General features: G+C 47.3%; 1 protein-coding gene across 3 annotated transcripts in view; it reads left to right on the top strand.

Annotated features, from left to right (window-relative positions):
• ripor2 (RHO family interacting cell polarization regulator 2) overlaps positions 1–21997 on the top strand; it is a 157207-nt gene that overhangs the window by 99549 nt on the left and 35661 nt on the right. For 2 of the 3 annotated variants that reach the window (XM_055654272.1, XM_055654281.1), the window contains exons 4-13: positions 500–578; positions 1310–1333; positions 2046–2099; positions 7492–7641; positions 8634–8697; positions 10681–10724; positions 12365–12490; positions 16031–16179; positions 17001–17130; positions 18077–18223. In XM_055654272.1, the coding sequence (XP_055510247.1) occupies positions 500–578; positions 1310–1333; positions 2046–2099; positions 7492–7641; positions 8634–8697; positions 10681–10724; positions 12365–12490; positions 16031–16179; positions 17001–17130; positions 18077–18223 (967 nt within the window). The remainder of the gene's footprint in view (positions 1–499; positions 579–1309; positions 1334–2045; positions 2100–7491; positions 7642–8633; positions 8698–10680; positions 10725–12364; positions 12491–16030; positions 16180–17000; positions 17131–18076; positions 18224–21997) is intronic. The other variant, XM_055654291.1, reaches the window with a different exon arrangement.

Here is a 21997-nt window from a genome sequence, read left to right as displayed (position 1 = left end):
ACGCAAATATATGCATCTAAATATATATATATATACACGCACAAGCACACACATACACATGCGCACACATATATATATATATACATGTGTGTGTGTGTGTGTGTGTATATATACACATATATATACATTTCTGTGTCCATCTCAAATGTTTCTTAAACATTGCAATGCTTCGTTAATTACCATTTGTTGTACTTTTAAGGGCCTGTCCCACTTGCCGATTTTTTTCGGCGACTGCCGGCATCATTGACTGACATATCAGGTCACCGAAAAATATGTGGCGTGACGCGGCGTGATGATGTATGACGCATCTGCGAATCGGCGGTTTTTCAAGTGTCGCAAAACCTTTTGGCGACCTTGATATGACGCCTGCAGTCGGCGAAAAAAATCGCCAAGTGGGACAGGCCCTTAAATGATCCGAGGAGCCTAAAGAGGGGTCGCGTCCATTGAAAGTAGGTTTTATTGGCCGTTGCAAACAGTTTGTGCTTTGTCGTTTATACAGGGAGTACCTGGAAGTGAACCAGGCAGAGTTGGACAAGCTGACCATTCAGCTGCACGACCTGAGAGGCACCTCCAGATTGGTGAGTGAGGTCCAGGTAAAACGCAGGCGGGCACGGTGGTGCAGCGGTATAGTTGTTGCCTTACGGCGCCGGAGACCCGGGTTCGATCCCGACCACGAGCGCTGACTCTACGAAGTTGTACGTTCTCCCCGTGGCCTGCGAGGATGTTCTACATCTCTCTCTTTCCCTATCTATACCTCTCCTTTCCCTCTCCCCTGACTCTCAGTCTGCCGAAGGGTCTCGACCTGAAACGTCACCCATTCCTTCTCGACAGAGATGCTGCCTGACCCGCTGAGTTACTCCAGCTTTGTGTGTGTGTCTTCTGGAATGTAGCACATTGAACACCGAACAGTACAGCACAAGGACAGGACACAAGAATCGTCCCACTGTCTAACTGTTTCTTAAATGTTGGGATAGTCCCAGCCTCAACTAACTCCTCTGGCAGCTCGTTGCATACACCCACCACACCTTGTGTAAAAAAGTTATCCCTCAGATTCCTATTAAATCTCTTCCCCTTCACCTTAAACCTATGTCCTCTGGTCCCCGATTCTCATTGTCTGGGCAAGAGACTCTGTGCATCAATCTCTCTCTATAGCTCAGACCCTCGAGTCCTGGCAACATCCTCGTAAATCTTCTCTGAACCCTTTTTGTATTTGAGTTAGTTGAAGTAATTTGAGCATTTTTCCATTTTTATTTCTAGCTTCTGCAGTTTTTAATTGATTTTCAAGTAATACTCTGTCTTTTCTTCACAGGGTATTATGTATGAACTCGATAAGGTGGGTGATCACAGTGTGTCTCTTTCATCTATGGGATGAGTTTGTTTCGATGGCGTTGTGCAGTGTGATATTGCATATTTGCTATATGGCATTGTGACCCAGAATATTCGGATGTATCCGAGTTGTGATTCCCTGTACCCCGAAACGTCAGTCTACAGAAGGGTCTCGACCCGAAACGTCACCCACTCCTTCTTTAGTTTAGTTTAGTTTAGAGATAGATCGCAGAAACAGGCCCTTCGGCCCACTGGGTCCGCGCCGACCAGCGATCCCCGCACATTAACATTAGGGCACGGTGGCTCAGTGGTAGAGTTGCTACCTTACAGACATTGCGATTGTCCCAGCCTCAACTACCTCCTCTGGCACCTCATTCCATGCATCCACCACCCTTTGTGTGGAGAAAGTTACCCCTCAGATTCCTATTAAATCTTTTCCCCTTCACCTTGAACCTATGTCCCAGATTCACCCGCTCTGGGCAAGAGACTCGAGCAAGAGGTTTATTGGGCTGTGTAAGTTGCCCCTAGTGTGTAAGGAGTGGATGCAAACGTGTGATCAGATCGATGTTGTGTAAATGGGTGATCTAGTGGTCGGCATGGACTTGCTGGACAGAAGGGCCTGTTTCTAGCTGCTCCTTTTCGATCAATCAGTGTTATTTGCTCTTCTGCCCCTTTTGTTAGGTTGTGACGTCTAATGAAACATTTGCTTCTCTCTGCAGCAAATCAAAGCTATAGAAAGATACAAGAGGAGGCTGGAGTTCCACATCAGCAAGGTAAATATAAATATTGGCACCGTCTCAACTAAAAATCTGTATCTCCAAAGCTTAAAGTCAGATTCCAAACACGTGCAGTTTGTAGGTTATTTGTAGCTTCTGTAAATTGTCCCTTGTGTGGGTGGGATGGAACTAGTGTACGGGGTGATCGCTGGTCGGAGCAGGCGCGGTGGGCCGAAGGGCCTTTTTCCATGTTGTATCTTTAAAGTTTTTAAAGATAGCGGAGCCAGGAGATATGGCGTAAAGGCAGGAACGGGATACTGATTGTGGATGATCAGCCATGTTCATATTGAATGGCGGTGCTGGCTCGAAGGGCCAAATGGCCTACTCCTGCACCTATTGTCTATTGTCTATTGTAAAGTCTAAAGTTTAATTCCAAAGGCGTGCGGGTCTGTAGGATCACTGGCTTCAGTAAATTGTCCCTAGTGTGTAGGATAGAACTAGTGCAAAAGGGTAATTGCTGGTCGGAGCGGACTCGATGGGCCAAAATACCTGATTCCTGCAGTGTCTCTAAAACCACAGATTCAGGGACAGTTACTTCCCAGCTGCTGTCAGGCAATTGAAATATCCTAGCGCAACCAGAGAGCGGTGCTAAACGACTATCTACCTCATTGGTGACCCTCGGACTATCCTTGATCGGACTTTACCTTGCACTAAAAGTTATTACCTTATCATGTATCTATACACTGTAAAAATGGCTCGATGGCAATCATGATTTGCCTTTCCGCTGACTGGTTAGCATGCAACAAAAGCCTTTCGCTGGTCCTCGATGCACGTGACAATAAACTGAACCAAACCAAAACTAAAAAGCGAATTAAAAAAATACAATTCTTTGCCAATGTTGCACTCCTTGAAATTCTCGACAGATTGCCACAATCTGCTTGACCCTCCATTGACTTTGAGAATTGGAAATAGCGATGCTTGTAGGATGTGGCAACAACTTGCGTTGTGTAAGATTCACATCGGCCGTATCTATAGTGAACATGCCTGACCAAAGGAACAAATGTCACCAGCACAGTTAGTGACAGGAAGCAGGCCCTGGCTGAGAGGAAATGGTGCAAGACGTGGTAGAAATTGCCAATGACTGGCAACAGCTTAGTTTAGGAAAGAGCTGCAGATGTTGCTTTAAATCGAAGGTAGGCACAAAATGCTGGAGTAACTCAGCGGGACTGGCAGCATCTCTGGAGAGAAGGAATGGGTGACGTTTCGGGTCAAGTCAAGAGTCAAGAGAGTGTATTGTCATGTGTCCCAGATAGGACAATGAAATTCTTGCATTGCTGCAGCACAACAGGATATTGTCGTCATAAATACAGATCAGATCAGGGTGTCCATATACCATAGAATATATATATACACAGATAAAACATAGAAACATAGAAAATAGGTGCAGGGGTAGGCTACACTGGTCCCACCTGCCTGCATGTGGCCCATATCCCTCTAAACCTGTCCTATCCATGTATCAAGCACCATGTAAATGTACCATGCACCATGTAAAGTCACAAGTAAAGGCACTTCATTTGAAAAATTGATCCCGACTACGGGTGCTGTCTGTACAGATTCTGTATGTTCTCCCTGTGACCTGCGCGGGTTTTCTCCGAGATCTTCAGTTTCCTCCCACACTCCAAAGACGTACAGGTTTATAGGTGAATTGGCTTTGGTATGTGTGTAAATTGTCCCTGGTGTGTGTAGGATAGTGATAATGTGCGGGGATCGCTGGTCGGCGCGGACTCGGTGGGCCAGAGGGCCTGTTTCCGCGGCGTTTCACTGCAGCAAACTAAACAATGTGGGCCGAAGGGCCAGTGCTTGTGCTGTTCCATGTACCTTCATCACCATCTACTACACTGACAGGCTTTGTGACTGTTCACACTGTATAATCCTTCAATAGTTTAGCCTAGGATTGCCAGCTTAGATCATGTTTTAAAATTGGCCTAAAAAACACTTATTTCGTAACATTTCAGCTGCTTGATGAGAGGATCTAATTAAGCTCCACATTATTTCATTTCCTGTGCTGGATCCACGTTTAGTGGCCTAATTGACAGCTTTGCCCCATCATCTGTGGTCATTTGAAAAACCCCAAATGATTTATTTAACTTCCACTTATGTCATGTTTACCATTTCATGGGTTAAACTCTTGTGAGTTATTTTCTACCATGAAGATTTATTGAGCGGGGAAAACTAAATGCGAGTTACATGGAAAATAAACGGTAGACAAAATTGCTGGAGAATTCTCAGCGGATGCGGCAGCATCTATGGAGCGAAGGAAATAGGCAACGTTTCGAGCCAAAACCCTTTTAGGTGCGGAAGGAGGCCATTCGGCCCTTCGAGCCAGCACCGCCCATTCAATATGATCATGGCTGATCTTCTGAAATCAGTACCCCGTTCCTGCTTTCTCCCCATATCCCTTGATTCCGTTAACCCTAAGAGCTAAATCTAACTCTCTCTTGAATGTATCCAGTGAATTGACCTCCAATGCCTTCTGTGGCAGAGAATTTCACGGATTCACAACTCTCTGGGTTGAAAGGTTTTTGCTCATTTAGTTACGTAAGAGATACAGCGGGTAAACAGGTCCTTCGGCCCACCGGGTCCGTGCCAACCAGCGATCCCCACTATCCTACACACACTGGGGATAATTTTCACATTTACACCAAGCCAATTAACCTACAAACCTGCACGTCTTTGGAGTGTGGGAGGAAACCGAAGATTTCGGAGAAAACCCACGCAAGTCATGGGGAGAACGTACAAACTCTGTACAGACAGCACCCATTAGTCAGGATGGAACCCGGGTCTCTGGCGCTGCATTCGCTGTAATACAGCAACCACATCTCAATCCTAAATTGTGTACCCCTTATTCTGAAACTGTGATCCTTGGTTCTGGACTCCCCCAACATCGGGAACATTTTTCCTGCATCTAGCCTGTCCAATCGCTTAAGAATTTTATATGTTTCTGTAAGATCCCATCTCACCCTTGTGAATTCCTGTGAATACAAGCCCAGTCGACCCATTCTTTCAGAGACTTTAATCGTTGAGAATTAACCGAGTAGTATAGAAATGCCGTCTTTTAGACCTTAGAGATACTGCACGGAAACCCTGTCGTAAGATCATCAGGTCATAAGTGATAGGAGTAGAATTAGGCCATTCGGCCCATCAAGTCTACCATGCTATTCAATCTATCTTCCCCTCTTAACCCTCTTCCACTCTTAACTCCTGCCTTCTCCGTATAACCTCCGTTTGCAAGAGATCCCGTGTGTCGATCCGATCTATTCCTCTCATGATTTTGTACATAGAAACATAGAAAATAGATGCAGGAGTAGGCCATTCGGCCCTTCGAGCCTGCACCGCCATTCAATATAATCATGACTGATCATCCAACTCAGTATCCTGTACCTGCCTTCTCTCCATACCCCCTGATCCCTTTAGCCACAAGGGCCACATCTAACTCCCTCTTAAATATAGCCAATGAACTGGCCTCAACTACCTTCTGTGGCAGAGAATTCCAGAGATTCACCACTCTCTGTGTGAAAATTTTTTTTCTCATCTCGGTCCTAAAAGATTTCCCCCTTATCCTTAAACTGTGACCCCTTGTTCTGGACTTCCCCAACATCGGGAACAATCTTCCTGCATCTAGCCTGTCTAACCCCTTAAGAATTTTGTAAGTTTCTATAAGAACCCCCTCATCCTCCTCCCTAGAGCTCAGGCCCTTGAGTGCTGGCAACCTCTTCTCTGCACCCTTTCCAGCTTAACAAACATCCTCCCCGTGACAGGGTGACCAGAAGCCAACGCAGTCATGGCGGCGTGCCATAAGCCGTACGCTAACACTGTCCTACATGCACATAGAGACAGGTTTACAATTTTACTTAAGCCAATTAACGTATAACCCTACACGCCTTTGGAGTGTGGGAGGAAACTGAAGATCTCAGAGAAAACCCACGCAGGTCGCGGCAAGAACGTACTGACAGCACCCGTGGTCAGGATGGAACCCGGGTCTCTGGCGCTGTGAGGCAGCGACTCTACCGCCCTTGCAAGTTGCGGCTAAAGATCCATAAAGATAGACAACATAAAGGCGAGAAACAAGGAATTGCAGATGCTGGTTTACATAAACCTTCCTGTGGCAGGGTGACCAAAACTCGTTCACAAGTTATAGGAGCAGAATTAGGCAATTCAGCCCAATGAGTCAATCATGGCTGATCTCTGCCTCCTAATCCCATTTTCCTGCCTTTCTCCCCATAACCCTTGACATCCGTTCTAATCAAGAACTTGTCTATCCCTGCTTTAAAAGCATCCACTGACTTGGCCTCCACAGCCCTCTGTGGCAATGAATTCCACAGTTAAGTTGCCGGCAGTCGCCTGAAAAACCGGCAACTGGAACGGTGACTGTCAGAGTGGAACACACACACACACACACACATCACTTCCTTCACCAACCCATTATGCAGGCAGGGGACAGGGCAAGCGGGGGAGCGCTGTCTGAGTGAAATTCACACGGTGCAAAGCCAATGTGAAGCCGATACACACCGCGATGAACAGGAAGGTTGGCGCTGTGATTAAGACTGCTTAAGCACAGTGTACGATAAGTCCTTTAAAAGAGCGGGGGAGAGGGGGGAGAAGGAGTCGAAACAACTTTTAAGAAGTCAGAGATACACGGCTGTGAAGCTCGGCGGACATTAACATTGCCGGTCGGTTATCCTTGGTTCTGAAACCTACTGTTTATGTTTTTTTTCCCCAATGAGCCAATCAAATTCTCCAGTCAGCACCGGCTACAACCTACGAGAACCTCCGAGAACCTTTGACCTCCTGGCAACCCACTAGGACCTCCTGGCGACCCACCTACGGCTCTAGAATTCTCGCTACTCTTCGTGGCGGCTTAATCCTAGTCGCTGCTAATTTTTCAACATGTTGAAAAATTCACGGTGACCATAATGAGGTCGCGGCCAGTTCCCAGAATGCGGGAACTCCTCGCGGTCATAAAGGCAACTCCCCGGCAACCAACCGCGACCATGTGGCGACTGCATAGTCTCCTGCAGTCGCCTAAAAAGTCGCCTAAGTGGGAGAGGCCCATAAGCCTTTCATTATTTTGTAAGTTTCAATGAGGTCCCCCCCCCTCAACCTTCTAAACTCCAGTGTGTACAGGCCCAGTGGTGCCAAACGCTCATCGTATGTTAACCCACTCATTCCTGGGATCATTCTTGTAAACCTCCTCTGGACCCTCTCCAGAGCCAGCACATCCTTCCTCAGATACGGGGATCAAATTTGCTCGCAGTACTCCAAATGCGGCCTGACCGGCGCCTTATAGAGCCTCAGCATTACATCCCTGTTTTTCATATTCCAGTCCTCTTGATACATATGCGAGCTTTGAATTTGTTTAAAGTTTTTATCTCTTGTGTTCCCTTGGCAGGTGGATGAGTTGTACGAGTCATTTTGCATGATGAAAAGGCTACGGGACGGAGCCTCCAAGATGAAACAGGCCTTTGAAATGTCACCTTCCACGAAAAGTACCAGAGAAAGCCTGGTAGAAATAATCAAGACTTACAAAGAAACAACAGAGGTATGTCCTTTACTTTAATGGCGTCGGCCTTTGGGTCCACAGCAGTCCATAGTGCCGTACAGCACGGAAACAGGCCCTTCGGCCCATCTTGCCCATGCGTACAAGCCTAGTACTGACAGCACCCATGGTCAGATTCGAACCCGGGTCTCTGGCGCTGTAAGGCAGCAACTTTACCGCTGAGAAACCGAGCCGCCCGAATAGTATTTTGTACATATAGTGAAGATGAAGGGAGAAAGAAACGTGTGCATTGCTGAAAGCCACAGGGGTGAGGATTGACAATTGACAATAGACAATAGGTGCAGGAGTAGGCCATTCGGCCCATCGAGCCTGCACCGCCATTCAATGTGATCATGGCTGATCATCCATAATCAGTACCCCGTTCCTGCTTTCTCCCCATATCCCTTGATTCCATTAGCCCGAAGAGCTAAATCTAACTTTCTCTTGAAAACAATTGTAAATAATTGTCAAGGATTTGTTGGGTGAAAGATCGGCAGTAGCTGTGGCAATGGTATTCAGAATCTATTCTGGCACTGTTTGAGGTGGAGGACATGTGAATAATCTTGTATGGCTGTTTTTGCAATGCTGACCCTCAGCTTAGCTATTCCAGTGGACCACTGAAACACACTTAATGTTTAGTTTAGTTTAGAGACAGGCCCTTCGGCCCATCTAGTCCGCACCGACCAGCGATCCCCGCACACTAACGCAATCCTACACACACTGGGGACAATTTACACTTATGCCAAGACAATTAACGCACAAATCTGCACGTCTTTGGAGTGTGGGAGTAAACCGAAGATCCCGGAGAAAACCCACGCAGGTCACGGGGAGAACGTACAAGCTCCGTACTGACAGCACCCGTGGTCAGGGTCTAACCCGGGTCTCTGGTGATGTGAGGCAGCAACTCTGCCGCTGTGCCACCATGCCGCCCTTTCCCGAAGGGCCTGTTTCCGCGCTGTATCTCTAAAGTCTAAAGTAACCTCTTTGTCTCCCAGGCGCTGTGTTCACTGGAGGTAGAAATTGGAAAACTGCTTGGAGAATTTCACATTAAGATGAAAGGCAAGTAACAACCGGACAAGATTGGTGTGAATGATGCTGTTAGCTGAGTGGGTAAAGGACTATTTTAGGTGCACTCGGAATAGCACGTTGCCTGAAAGGAATTCAAATGGAAATTATGACGTTTAATATCTATGACTGTTGCTCCAAAATAGAAACCCTATTGCTTGTATTTTGGATGTTTATCTCCAACTGGGAATTATCCCCATCAATAACATGGACACAAAGTTAACTCAGGTGCCCCAAGGAGCTGCAGATGCTAGCAACCTAATCATAACACAGAGTGCTGCATAAACTCAGCACGAGTTGAAAGCACACCAACGCCTCTGGTTCCTGAGAAGGCTTAGGAAGCTCAGCATGTCCCCAACACCTCTCACCAACTTCTACACTTGCGCCCGAGAAAGCATTTTATCGGGACGCATCACAGCATGGTTTGGGAGCAGCTCCATCCAGGACCGCAAAAAGTTGCAGAGAATTGTGGACGCAGCAGCCCACCCAGACCATCACGCAAACCAACCTCCCTTCCATTGACTCTATCTACACCTCACGCTGCCTCGGCAAGGCCAGCAGCATCATCAACGACCAGTCTCACCCTGGCCACTCCCTCTTCTCCCCTCTCCCATCAGGCAAGAGGTATAGAAGTGTGAAAACGCACACCTCCAGATTCAGGGACAGTTTCTTCCCAGCTGTTATCAGGCAACTGAATCATCCTACCACAACCAAAGAGCTGTGCTGAACTACTATCTACCTCATTGGAGACCCTCAGACTATCTTTAATCAGAATTATTCAAGTTTTTCCCTAGTCAGTGGATCATTTTAAGGTGGAGATTGACAGATTCTTGATTAGTACGGGTGTCAGGGGTTATGGGGAGAAGGCAGGAGAAAGGGGTTGAGAGGGAAAGATAGATCAGTCGTGATCGAATGGCAGAATGGACCTGAAGGGCCGAATGGCCTAATCCTGCTCCTGTGACATATGAAGTTATGAACTGATGAACGACGTTAAGGATCAGGACCTGTCTTCAGTATTGATGGTCCCGACCCGAGATATTGCCTGTTCATTCCCTTCCACAGATGCTCAGCAGTAATGGCAACAATTGTGAGGGGTGTCAGGGGTTATGGGGAGAAGGCAAGAGAATGGGATTAGGAGGGAGAGACAGATAGCCATCTGAATGGTAGAGTAGACTTGATGGGCCGAATGGCCTATTTCTGCTCCTATCATCTATGAACTTATGAAGATTATGTTTCCTCAGTAATATTGATTTGTTCTGGGAAAGTTCTTTCTTGTGGAATTACAAATCATAGACAATGTACAAGGATGTTGCCAGGACTCGAGGGCCTGAGCTATCGGGAGAGGTTGAGCAGGCTGGAACTTTATTCTGGGAATGGACTGAGCTGTGGATGGCGGTCAATTGAAGGGAGGTTGGTCTGAGTGATGGTCTGGGCTACGTCCACAATGCACTGCAATTTATCTTCCATGCTGAAATTCTCAGTCCCAAACTCTGCAGCTTAAAGTGTAAGGTTTTCAATTCCGGTCGTTGAGGGAGTTCCCCCCGCCACGGGTACCATGTGATCCCGTGCTACCTGCTCCATGGTCGGATGGTCGGCGACTAAACCGGGTTTGCCAGGTGAGAAGGGGGCTGTGGACCCCCAGCAGGACCAAAAACAAGACCTGTCAAAGGGCGGATGAGCTTCTAGCGAGCCAACGGCCATCCACACTTCAGTAGAAGTTGCGATCACTGTCGTACATAGCATAGTGCGGAATGACATTAAAGTACACACACCAAAATCCTGTACTTCCAGCGGCAGAAGTTCGCAGGAACTGGAGGACAGAGGTGTGTGGTGCGTCCGTCACCGTTCCCGTCTGAAACCAGCACCACTGTGTTGCTAATGGTTTCAACGACGATGAATGAATGAATGAATTTTGAACTGGGTTCCGTACAGTCTTGAAGTTCTAACTGTTGGCTTGGTCTACCTTAAACTTTGCAGGTTTAGCTGGCTTTGCACGCCTTTGCCCAGGGGATCAATATGAGGTGAGTGGATTCAATTGTGACATTGGTCACCCAAGTGAATGAATGAGTGAACATATGAATGGATTAATGGATGAATGGATGGATGGATGGATGGATGGATGGATGGATGGATGGATGGATGGATGGATGGATGGATGGATGGATGGATGGATGGATGGATGGGATGGATGGATGGATGGATGGATGGATGGATGGATGGATGGATGGATGGATGGATGGATGGATGATGATGGATGGATGGATGGATGGATGGATGGATGGATGGATGGATGGATGGATGGATGGATGGATGGATGGATGGATGGATGGATGGATGGATGGATGGATGGATGGATGGATGGAAGGATGAATGCATTATTGTTTCATGTGACAGCACATTGTGAAACTCTTTGCTCGCATTCCCAAGGTATGCAAATAGTCACCACGTAAAGAGCGTTAACAAAGTTACTAAGTATCCCACGCCGTCCCCTTTTGATCTCCCCCCCACCCCTCCCGGCAATCCCCCTCCCCCCCCCCCCCCCCCCCCTCATGTCAGCTCCTCCTTTGAGACAGAACAATATATTTCAACGTTTAAGAAGCAAATAGACAGGTACATGGATAGGACAGGTTTGGAAGGATTTGGACCAAATGCAGGCCAGTGTAAATTGGACATGTTGGTCGGCACGGGCAAGTTGGGCCGAAGGGCCTGCTTCCACCCTGTATCACTCTATGACATTGCCTCAGAAAGGCAGCCAGCATCATTGGAGACCCACACCACTACTGGCCACACACTCGTTTCCCCCTGCCATCAGGAAGAAGGCACAGGAGCCTGAAAGGCTCCCGGGATGGCAAGACTGACATATGATGAAAGAATGGGTTGACTGGGCTTGTTTTCACTGGAATTTAGAAGGATGAGAGGAGATCTTATAGAAACATACAAAATTCTTAAGGGATTGGACAGGCTAGATGCAGGACAAATGTTCCCCATGGTGGGGGAGTCCAGAACCAGGGATCACACAGTTTAAGAATAAGGGGGTAGGCCATTTTATACCAAGATGAGAAAAAAACGTTTTCACCCAGAGAGTCATGAATTTGTGGAATTCTCTGTTAGATTTAGATTTTAGATCTGTTAGAGTTAGATTTAGCTCTTAGGGCTAAAGGAATCAAGGGATATGGGGAAAAAGCAGGAACAGGGTACTGATTGGAGATGATCACATTGAATGGCAGTGCTGGCTCGAAGGGCCGAATGGCCTACTCCTGCACCTGCTTTCAAAGTTTCTTTCCTCCAACAGTGTAGATGGGACATGTTGGTCGGCCTGGGCAAGGAATCTGTGACTATGACTCTAATTGCCTTTGAGAGGACATACTGATCCTCACTGAGGTGATAATGGGTCAGCTCAGCTCCGCGATGGTAAAAAATAACCCTGTCTGGCACTTTTTGCAACATGTTTTTTTTCTCGTTAACTTACTTGCTGAGCTTGCAAGTCCGAGTGATGTTCCTGTTGTGAATGATCAATGGTGCTAATGAAACGGTGACACGTCTCGGAGAGGCCGGTGTTATGTGAACAGAACGTGAGGCTGTTCACTGAGCGCTGAAGTGAAGTTTGAAATGTACGCCTGCATGCTAACTAATCTGTTTCTTTTTCCCCATCATTACCAAGATATTTATGCGTTACGGCCGTCAACAGTGGAAACTAAAAGGGAGGATTGAAGTGAATGATCGACAAAGCTGGGATGGAGAAGAAATAATTTTCTTTCCCCTCATTAATGATTTATTCTCTATTAAGGTACGTGAAACTCACTTGTGGAAGCACAGGGCTACTCAGAGACCACTTTGCTTTTCAGTGAGGTAGTTGAGACATGTTGGGGTGGCGCAGGTTTAGTTTAGAGATACAGCGCGGAACAGGCCCTTCGGCCCACCGAGCCAGCACCGACCAACGATCCCCGCACATTAACGCTACCCTACACACGCTAGGGACAATTTACATTTATACCCAGCCAATTAACCTACAAACCTGCACGTCTTTGGAGTGTGGGAGGAAAGAGAAGGTCTCGGAGAAAACCAACGCAGGTCACGGGGAGAACGTGCAGACTCCGTACAGACAGGCATCCGTAGTCGGGATCAAACCCGGGTCTCCGGTGCTGCAAGCACTGTAAGGCAGCAACTCTACCGCTGTGCCGCCGTGCTGCCCTGGGTTGCCACCACACAGCGCCAAAGACCCGCCAAAAATGTAAAAGATGTTGTTGTACAAGTTGTTGGCGAGGCCACATATCGTGTATTGTGTTCAGTTTTAGTCACCTTGCTATAGGAAGGATGCTGTTAAACGAGAAAGAGTGCAATGAAGATATACAATAATGTGACCCGGGACTCAAGGGCTTGAGCTACAAGTCGAGGTTGAACAGGCGAGGCCATTATTTCTTGCAGCGCAGGAAGACGAGGGGTGATCTTATAGAGGTGCACAGAATCACAGCCTTGCTATTGAGGCAGTGCAGCGTAGCTTCACGAGGTTAATCCCCGGGATGGTGGGACTGTCATATGAGGAAAGATTGGAAAGACTAGGCTGGTATTCACTGGAATTTAGGATTAGAGGGCTCCTTATTAAAAGGTGTAACATTATAAAAGGACTGGACAAGCGAGATGCAGGAAAAATGTTCCTAATGTTGGGCGAGTCCAGAACCAGGGGCCACATCTAAGAATAAAGGGGAGGCCATTTAATACTGAGATGAGAAAAAAACTTTTTCACCCAGAGAGTCATGAATTTGTGGAATTCTCTGCCACAGAAGGCAGTGGAGGTCAAGTCACTGGATGGATTTAAAAGAGAGTTATTTTAGATAGAGCTCTAGGGGCTAGCGGAATCATGGGGTATGGGGAGAAGGCAGGCACGGGGTACTGATTGTGGATGATCAGCCATGATCACAATGAACGGCGGTGCTGGCTCGAAGGGCCAAATGGCCTCCTCCTGCACCTATTGTCTATGTTTATATGAGGGGACCAAACAGAGTCTTTTACCAAAGGTAGGGGAATCAGGAACCACAGGTTTAGGGTGTGTGGGACTAGATTTAAGAAGAAACTGAGGCAACTTTTTCACATTGAAGGTGGTGGGTGTATGGAACGAGCTGCTGGAGGAGGTAGTTGAGGGAGATACTATAACAACATTTAAATAAACAGTTGCAGTACATGGATAGGAAAGGATTAGAGGGATATGGGCCAAATGTAGACAAATGAGCCAAACTTAGATGGAGCATCTTGGTCGGCAAGTTGGGCTGAAGGGCCTGAATCCGTGCTCTGTGACTATGACTAAAGCAAAAAAGATATTCACTGGAATTTGGAAGGATGAGAGGAGATCTTATAGAAACATATAAAATTCTTAAGGGATCGGACAGGCTCGATGCAGGAAAAATGTTCCCCATGTTGGGGGAGTCCAGAAGCAGGGATCACACAGCTTAAGAATAAGGGGGTTTTAGGACTGAGATGGGGAAAAACATTCTCACTTTTCAGAGAGCTCATCCAGCTTGACAACATCTCTCCTATAGCATAGTGCTAAACACAGCACACAACACTCACTAACATGTTATATGACCACAACATGACCTCCCAACTTCTATATTCAATGCTGACTAATGAAGGCCAATGTGCTGAAAACCTTCTTGACCGCCCTATCTACAGCACTCTTAACGATCGCCCCTATTGGGTTGAGGGGGAGAAGGGAATCCCAGTTTAGGATTAGTTTAGTTTGGAGATACAGCATGGAAACAGGCCCTTCTGCCCACCGAGTCTGCGCCGACAAGCGATCCCTGTGTTTTAACACACATTAGGGACAATTTACATTTATACCAAAGCCAATTAACCTACAAATTTTGGAGTGTGGAAGGAAACAGAAGATCTCGGAGAAAACCCACGCAGGTAATGGGAAGAACGTACAAACTCCGAACAGACAAGCACCCGTAGTCGGGATCGAACCCGGGTCTCCGGCGCTGTAAGCCCTGCAAGGCAGCGACTCTACCGCTGTGCCACCGTGGAACCCAATTATTTCTCTAAATTTAAAGACAGGCTAGATGCTGCGATTGGGGAAAAAAAGAACAAGCAGTTAAACGATTATTTGCTACAGGCCCTATGTTCTTATCAGTACTGCAGAAATACAGCAATACATTCTGTGGTTGAAGTAACTGCCTTTTAAGCTATCAGACGATATAACGTCAGTGGAGGATTCAAAATTCCTTAGAAGGAGTCACTGCTCATCTCCAGCTGTTTTCAATAAATTCAGCGTGATCTCATTTAGGAATCCTGTATATTTTTATCACTATGCATTCAATGGATGTTCTTTCGGTATTAGACATTAGAATTACAGTGTTGAAACAGGCCCTATAGCCTATCGAGTCCGTGCCGGCCAGCGATCTCCGTACACTAGCACTATCCTACACATAGGGACAATTTACGATATATTATACCAAAACCAATTAACCTACAAACCTGTACGTCTTTGGATGGCACGGTGGCGCAGCGGTAGAGTAGCTGCCTCACAGCGCCAGAGACCCGGGTTCGGTCTCGACTACAGGTGCTGTCTCCACAGAGTTTGTACGTTCTCCCCGTGAACTGCATGGGCTTTCTCCAGATCATAAGTTCATGAGATAGGAGTAGAATTAGGCCATTCGGCCCATCAAGTCTACTCAACCATTCAGTCACGGCTGATCTATCTCTCCCTCTTAACCCCATTCTCCTGCCTTCTCCCCATAACCTCTGGCACCCATTGACGTCAATGATGTAAGAACCAATCAAGAATCTATCTATCTCTGCCTTAAATATATCCACTGACTTTGCCTCAACAGCCTTCTGTGGTAAAGAATTCCACAGACTCACCACCCTCTGACTAAATAAATTCATCCTCACCTCCTTCCTAAAAGAACGTCCTTTAATTCTGAGGCTAACGCCACAGAATTGGTTGTGGCCTCAGAATTAAAGGACATTCTTTTAGGAAGGAGATGAGGATGGATTTACTTAGTCAGAGGGTGATGGGTCTGTGGAATTCTTTGCCACAGAAGGCTGTGGAGGTCGTTAGTGGATATGTTTAAGGCAGAGATAGATAGATTCTTGATTAGTACGGGTGTTGGGGGTTATGGGGAGAAGGCAGGAGAATGGGGTCAGGAGCGAGAGATAGATCAGCCATGATTGAATGGCAGAGTGGACTTGATGGGCCGAATGGCCTAATTCTGCTCCTATCACTTATGACATGACTTCAGGTGAGTTCCCGGCCCCGCGGACCGACGGGCCTATAGGAGGTTGACGTTCTTTCTCCACCCAATGTCTCTCTCTCTCTCTCTTTGTCCAGGTATCAGAGTTGAAGGGATTGGCAACACATCTCTTGGTTGGCAATGTCACCTGTGAAACAAAAGCCCTGTTCACCACCCAGCCTCAAATGGTGGCCGTGGACATCAATGACCTTGGAACTGTGAAGCTAAACCTGGAGGTCATCTGGTAGTAAGTATTGGCCGTTGATCGCTATTATCCCGGAATTGTCTGCAATGTATGTCAGCTACTGTGCAATTAGCTTTTAGCTTTAGTTTTAGTTAGGCGGCCATGTGGCGCAGCGGTAGAGTTGCTGCCTTACAGCGCTTGCAGCGCCAGAGACCTGGGTTAGATCCCGACTACGGGTGCTGTCTGTACGGAGTTTGTACATTCTCCCCGTGACCTGCGTGGGTTTTCTCTGGAATCTCAGGTCTCCTCCCACACTCCAAAGACGTGTAGGTATGTAGGTTAATTGGCTTGGTGCATGTGTAAATTGTCCCTAGTGCATGTAGGATAGTGTTAGCGTGCGGGGATTGCTGGTCGGTGGGGACTAGGTGGGCCGAATGGCCTGTTTCCACGCTGTATCTCTAAACACTAAACTTGAAAGAACATAGAAGAGAGACACAAAAATGCTGGAGTAACTCAGCGAGACAGGCAACATGTTTAAGAAGCAACTGCAGATGCTGGAAATTCGAAGGTAGTAACTCAGCGGGTGAGACAGCATCTATGGAGCGAAGGAAATAGGCAACATCTTTGGAGAGAAGGAATGGGTGAAGTTTCGGGTCGAGACCCTTCTTCAGATTGACCTGTACATACACACACAAACATAATAAATACATGTGTGCGTATATATTATGTGTGTGTTTATTATATTGTTTACAGTGCACTGTGTTTAAGATTCTGTTGTGCTGCTTCAAGTAAGAATTTAAATGTTGTATCTGGGACAAATGACAATAAATGGCAATCAGTCCACTGAGTCCCCACTCTTGACTCTTGAAGTGTGTTATCTTCAGTCCATTCGATAAAGAGGACCTGACGCCGTCCACTGGCAATCTGCACAAAGCCTCCAATGTACAGCGCCGTAGTTCCATAAGCAGCCAGGGTACACCGGAAACTCCCACCTTTGAAGCCTTCTCCTTCTGGGTAAGTAGAGTGCTCCCTTAACAAAGATGTCTAGGTCAAAATGTTATGCCCGCACTAGATATGCAGCATTTAAAGAGCATGTCTGTAGCCTGGTTGTAGGTTCTATCCTTCCTTGTTTTCTGCGTTTAACTGCTGTCTTTTGTTGCTGTGTTTAGTTTAGTTTAGACAACAGACAATAGGTGCAGGAGTAGGCCATTCGGCCCTTCGAGCCAGCACTGCCATTCGATGTGATCATGGCTGATCATCTTTAGTTTAGTTTAGAAATAGTGCGCGGAAACAGGCCCTCCGGACCACTGAGTCTGCACCGACCAGCGATCCCCACACTTTAGTGCGGCACGGTGGCGCAGCGGTAGAGTCGCTGCCTAACAGCGCTTGCAGTGCCTGAGACCCGGGTTCATTCCCGACTACAGGTGCTGCCTGCACGGGGTTGGTACGTTCTCCCCGTGACCTGCGTGGGTTTTCTCCGGGATCTCCGGTTTCCTACCACCCTCTCAATTCGTACAGGTTTGTAGGTTAATCGGCTTGGTATAAATGTAAATTGTCCCTGGTGTGTAGGATAGTGTTAGTGTGCGGGGATCGCTAGTTGTTGCGGACTCAGAGGGCCGAAGGGCCTGTTTCCGCACTGTGTTTCTAAGCTAAACTAACACTACCCTATACACGCCAGGGACACTAGAGACAATGCTGCTGGCCTTGCCGAGGTCAGCATGAGGTATAAATGGAGCCAATGGAAGGGAGGTTGGTTTGCGTGATGGTCTGAGCTGCATCCACAATCCGCTGCATTTTCTTGCAGTCTCGGATGAAGTGGTTCCCGAACCAAACTGCGATCTGCATCCCGATAAAATGCTTTCTGCAGCGCATCTGTATACATGCTTCAATTTTTAAGTGTTTCGCTGCTTCTGGTAACCCTTTATGACATGTACTAACTCTGTGAATTCTGGCGTCCAAGAAATGCTTGACGCCGTCAGCAAACAGGCTGCGGCTGTCATTTATAGACGCGCTGCGGGACATCTTCTGTGACAAACTGCAACGGAGTCGTTCATTCAGTGACCTGCCGTCACTTAGGCTGTGGCCTAGCGAAAGGCTGGAACTATACGTGAGTGTGTGTGGGTGTGTGTGTGTGTGTGTGTGTGTGTGTGTGTGTGTGTGTGTGTGTGTGTATGAGTGTGCGAGTGAGTGTGTGTGAGTGTGTGTGTGTGTCTGTGTGTGTGTGTGAGTGTGCATGTGTGTCTGTGTGTGTGTTTATGTGAGTGTGTGTGAGTGTGCTGTGTGTGTGTGTGTGTGTGTGTGTGTGTGTGTGTGTGTGTGTGTGTGTGAGTGTGTGGGTGTGTGTGTGAGTGTGTGTGTGTCTGTGTGTGTGTGTGTGTGTGTGTGTGTGTGTGAGTGTGTGTGTGTGTGTGTGTGTGTGTGTGTGTGTGTGTGTGTGTGTGTGTGTCTGTGTGTGTGTGTTTGTGTGAGTGTGTGTGTGAGTGTGTGTGAGTGTGTGTGTGTGTGTGTGTGTGTGTGTGTGTGTGTTTGTGTGAGTGAGTGTGTGTGTGTGTGTGTGTGTGTGTGTGTGAGTGTGAGTGTGTGTGTGTTTGTGTGTGAGTGAGTGTGTGTTGTGTGAGTGTGTGTGTGTGTGTGAATGAGTGTGAGTGTGAGTGTGTGTGTGTGTTTGTGTGTGTGTGTGTGTGTGTGTGTGCTGTGTGTGTGTGAGTGTGAGTGTGTGTGTGTGTGTGCATGTGTGCACATGTATGTGAGTGTGCATGTGTGTGTATGTGTGAGCCTGTGTGTGCGCGCGTGTGCGTGTGAGTGTGTGCATGTGTGAGTGTGTGCATGTGTGTGCGTGTGCCATTTCAATTCTTGTGTTTGGGTGAAGAAGCAAAAACTGGAGATAGACAGGCATCTTCTTGTGTAAGTGACAACTACTGCAGAACAATTACAGATGACAATAAACCTAATACCCAATTTTTCCGTCCAGATATAAGCATCTCATTTTCCTTCATCACTAAATGTCACATCTCGAAATTCCAGGCTGTTAGACTCTAGGTGGTGGAGCCAAGGAACTGCAGGCGCTGGTTTACAAAAAAAGACACAAAGTGCTGGAATAACTAGCGTGGAAAAACATTGTTTCGAATCGGGACCTCCTTCAAAATAAAAATCTCTTTTGCAGCTTTCTTTCCCACTGCCCGGCAATCAGTCTGAAGAAGGGTCCCGACTCTAAACATTGCCTTCCCACGCTCTCCAGGGTTGCTGCCTGACCCGCTGAGTTACTCCGGCACATTGTGTCTATCTTTGGTGTAATCCAGCATTGCTGCATTGCAGTGCTAGACATCCGGGTTCAATCCCGACTACGGGTGCTGTCAGCACGGAGTTTGCATATTCTCCCCGTAACCTGCGTGGGTTTTCGCCGGGTGCTCTGGCTTCCTCCCACACTCCAAAGACGTGCGGGTTTGTAGGTTAATCAGCTTCAATAAAAATTGTAAATTGTCCCTCGTGTGTGTAGGATAGTGCTAGTGTATGGGATGATCGCTGGTCGGCGTGGACTTGGTGGGCCGAAGGGCCTGTTTCCGCTCTGTATCTCTAAATTAAAATAAATTAAACTAAATTATTTTTTCATATTCAATCAAAAGGTCCCCCCCTACATTGTTTGGACCCAGGGAGTAACAAACACTGAGAAGTCTAAAAGACTAAAAGCATTATCTCTAGCCCTTTATCCTATATCTGTACACTGTGGACAGCATGATTGTAATCATGTCCAGTCTTTCCGGTGACCGGTTAGTGTGCAACAAAAGGCTTTTCACTGTTGACTTTAGAATTCTAGACGTTAGAGATACAGCGTGGAAACAGGCCCTTCGGCCCACCGACCCAGCCCAGCCCAGCCATCACCCCGCCCATTAGCACTATCCTACACACACTCGGGACAATTTATCAATTTTACCGAAGTAATTAACCTACAAATCTGTACATCTTTGGAGCGTGGGTGGAAACAGGAAGCCCGCTGTACGCGCTGTAAGGCAGCAACACTACCGCTGTGCCACCCTGCTAGCTATTGTTGTGAGCTTATGCATCTCCAAAATTGGATGGAGGTTAGTCATAGATACATAGGTGCAGGAGCCAGCACCGCCATTCAATGTGATCATGGCTGATCATCCACAATCAGTACCCCTTTCCTGCCTTCTCCCCATATCCCCTGACTCCGCTATCTTTAAGAGCTCTATCTAACTCTCTCTTGAAAGCATCCCAAGAACCGGCCTCCACCGCCCTCTGAGGAAGAGAATTCCACAGACTCACAACTCCGTTCTAAATGGCTTATCCCTTATTCTTAAACTGTGGCCCCTGGTTCAGGACTCCCCCAACATCGGGAACGTGTTTCCTGCCTCTAGCGTGTCCAAACTCTTAATAATCTTTGAAGAAGGGTTCCGGCCCGAAACGTTGCCTATTTCCTTCGCTCCATAGATGCTGCTGCTCCTGCTGAGTTTCTCCAGCAATTTTGTGTACCTTAACAATCTTATATGTTTCAATAAGATTGCCTCTCATCCTTCTAAATTCCAGAGTATACAAGCCCAGCCACTCCATTCTCTAAGCATATGAGAATCTCCCGCAATCCTGGGAATTAACCTGGTGGACCTACGCTGCACTCCCTCAATAGCAAGAATGTCCTTCCTCAAATTTGGAGACCAAAACTGCACACAATACCCCAGGTGTGGTCTCACTGGGGCCCTGAACAACCCCAGCCGTTCAATCCTTTCATCATATGCCAGTCCCCGCCATCCCGGGAATTAACCTGGTGAACCCACGCTGCACTCCCTCAATGGCAAGAATTGTCTTGAAGGAATATACCGCCCGTGACAGGCCTTTGATTTGATTGTCGATTCGAGTTATTAGCGATGCAGGTTTTCGAGATAGATGTGTTCCTCTTCACGTTTTGCTTCTTCGAGAAGCGAGACAACAAGCTTGTTGAAATCATTATTTATGCTGGAAGACTGGCTCATGAATAATGACACTGTGTGTGTTTCTATGGTTCCTTCTTTTGAGAACGGAGATGGCTCTTTTCCTTCATTGGCCTTGGCAACTGAGATTCATGGATCAGTTTCCGACCTTTATCCCACGCACGGTAACGGCACACGTACATTGCCCAAACGTTTGCCCGCCTTTGAAGAACAAACACCAACCCACCTTGCGATGCCTCCCAGCTGCTCATTTCACGTTCACAAGTTATAGGAGTAGAATTAGGCCATTCGGCCCATCGAGTCTACTCCGCCATTCAATCATGGCTGATCTCTGCCTCCTAATCCCATTTTCCCGCCTTCTCCCCATAACCCTTGACACCCATTCTAATCAGGAATTTGTCGATCTCGGCCGTAAAAATACCCACTGACTTGGCCTCCACAGCCCTCTGTGGCAATGAGTTCCACAGATTAACGGCCCTCTGATTAATGATCTGGATGAGGGAATTGAAGGCAATATCTCCAAGTTTGCGGATGACACTAAGCTGGGGGGCAGTGTTAGGTGTGAGGAGGATGCTAGGAGACTGCAAGGTGACTTGGATAGGCTGGGTGAGTGGGCAAATGTTTGGCAGATGCAGTTTAATGTGGATAAATGTGAGGTTATCCATTTTGGTGGCAAAAACGGGAAAGGAGACTATTATCTAAATGGTGGCCGATTGGGAAAGGGGGAGATGCAGCGAGACCTGGGTGTCATGGTACACCAGTCATTGAAGGTAGGCATGCAGGTGCAGCAGGCAGTAAAGAAAGCGAATGGTATGTTGGCTTTCATAGCAAGAGGATTTGAGTATAGGAGCAGGGAGGTTCTACTGCAGTTGTACAGGGTCTTGGTGAGTTTTGGTCTCCAAATCTGAGGAAGGACATTATTGCCATAGAGGGAGTGC

The sequence above is a fragment of the Leucoraja erinacea genome, chromosome 2 (genome assembly GCF_028641065.1).
Source record: "Leucoraja erinacea ecotype New England chromosome 2, Leri_hhj_1, whole genome shotgun sequence".
In the NCBI taxonomy this organism is placed as follows: Eukaryota; Metazoa; Chordata; class Chondrichthyes; order Rajiformes; family Rajidae; genus Leucoraja; species Leucoraja erinaceus.
The sequence above is the reverse complement of the archived record's forward strand: the minus strand, read 5'-3'. Positions and strand labels throughout refer to the sequence as shown.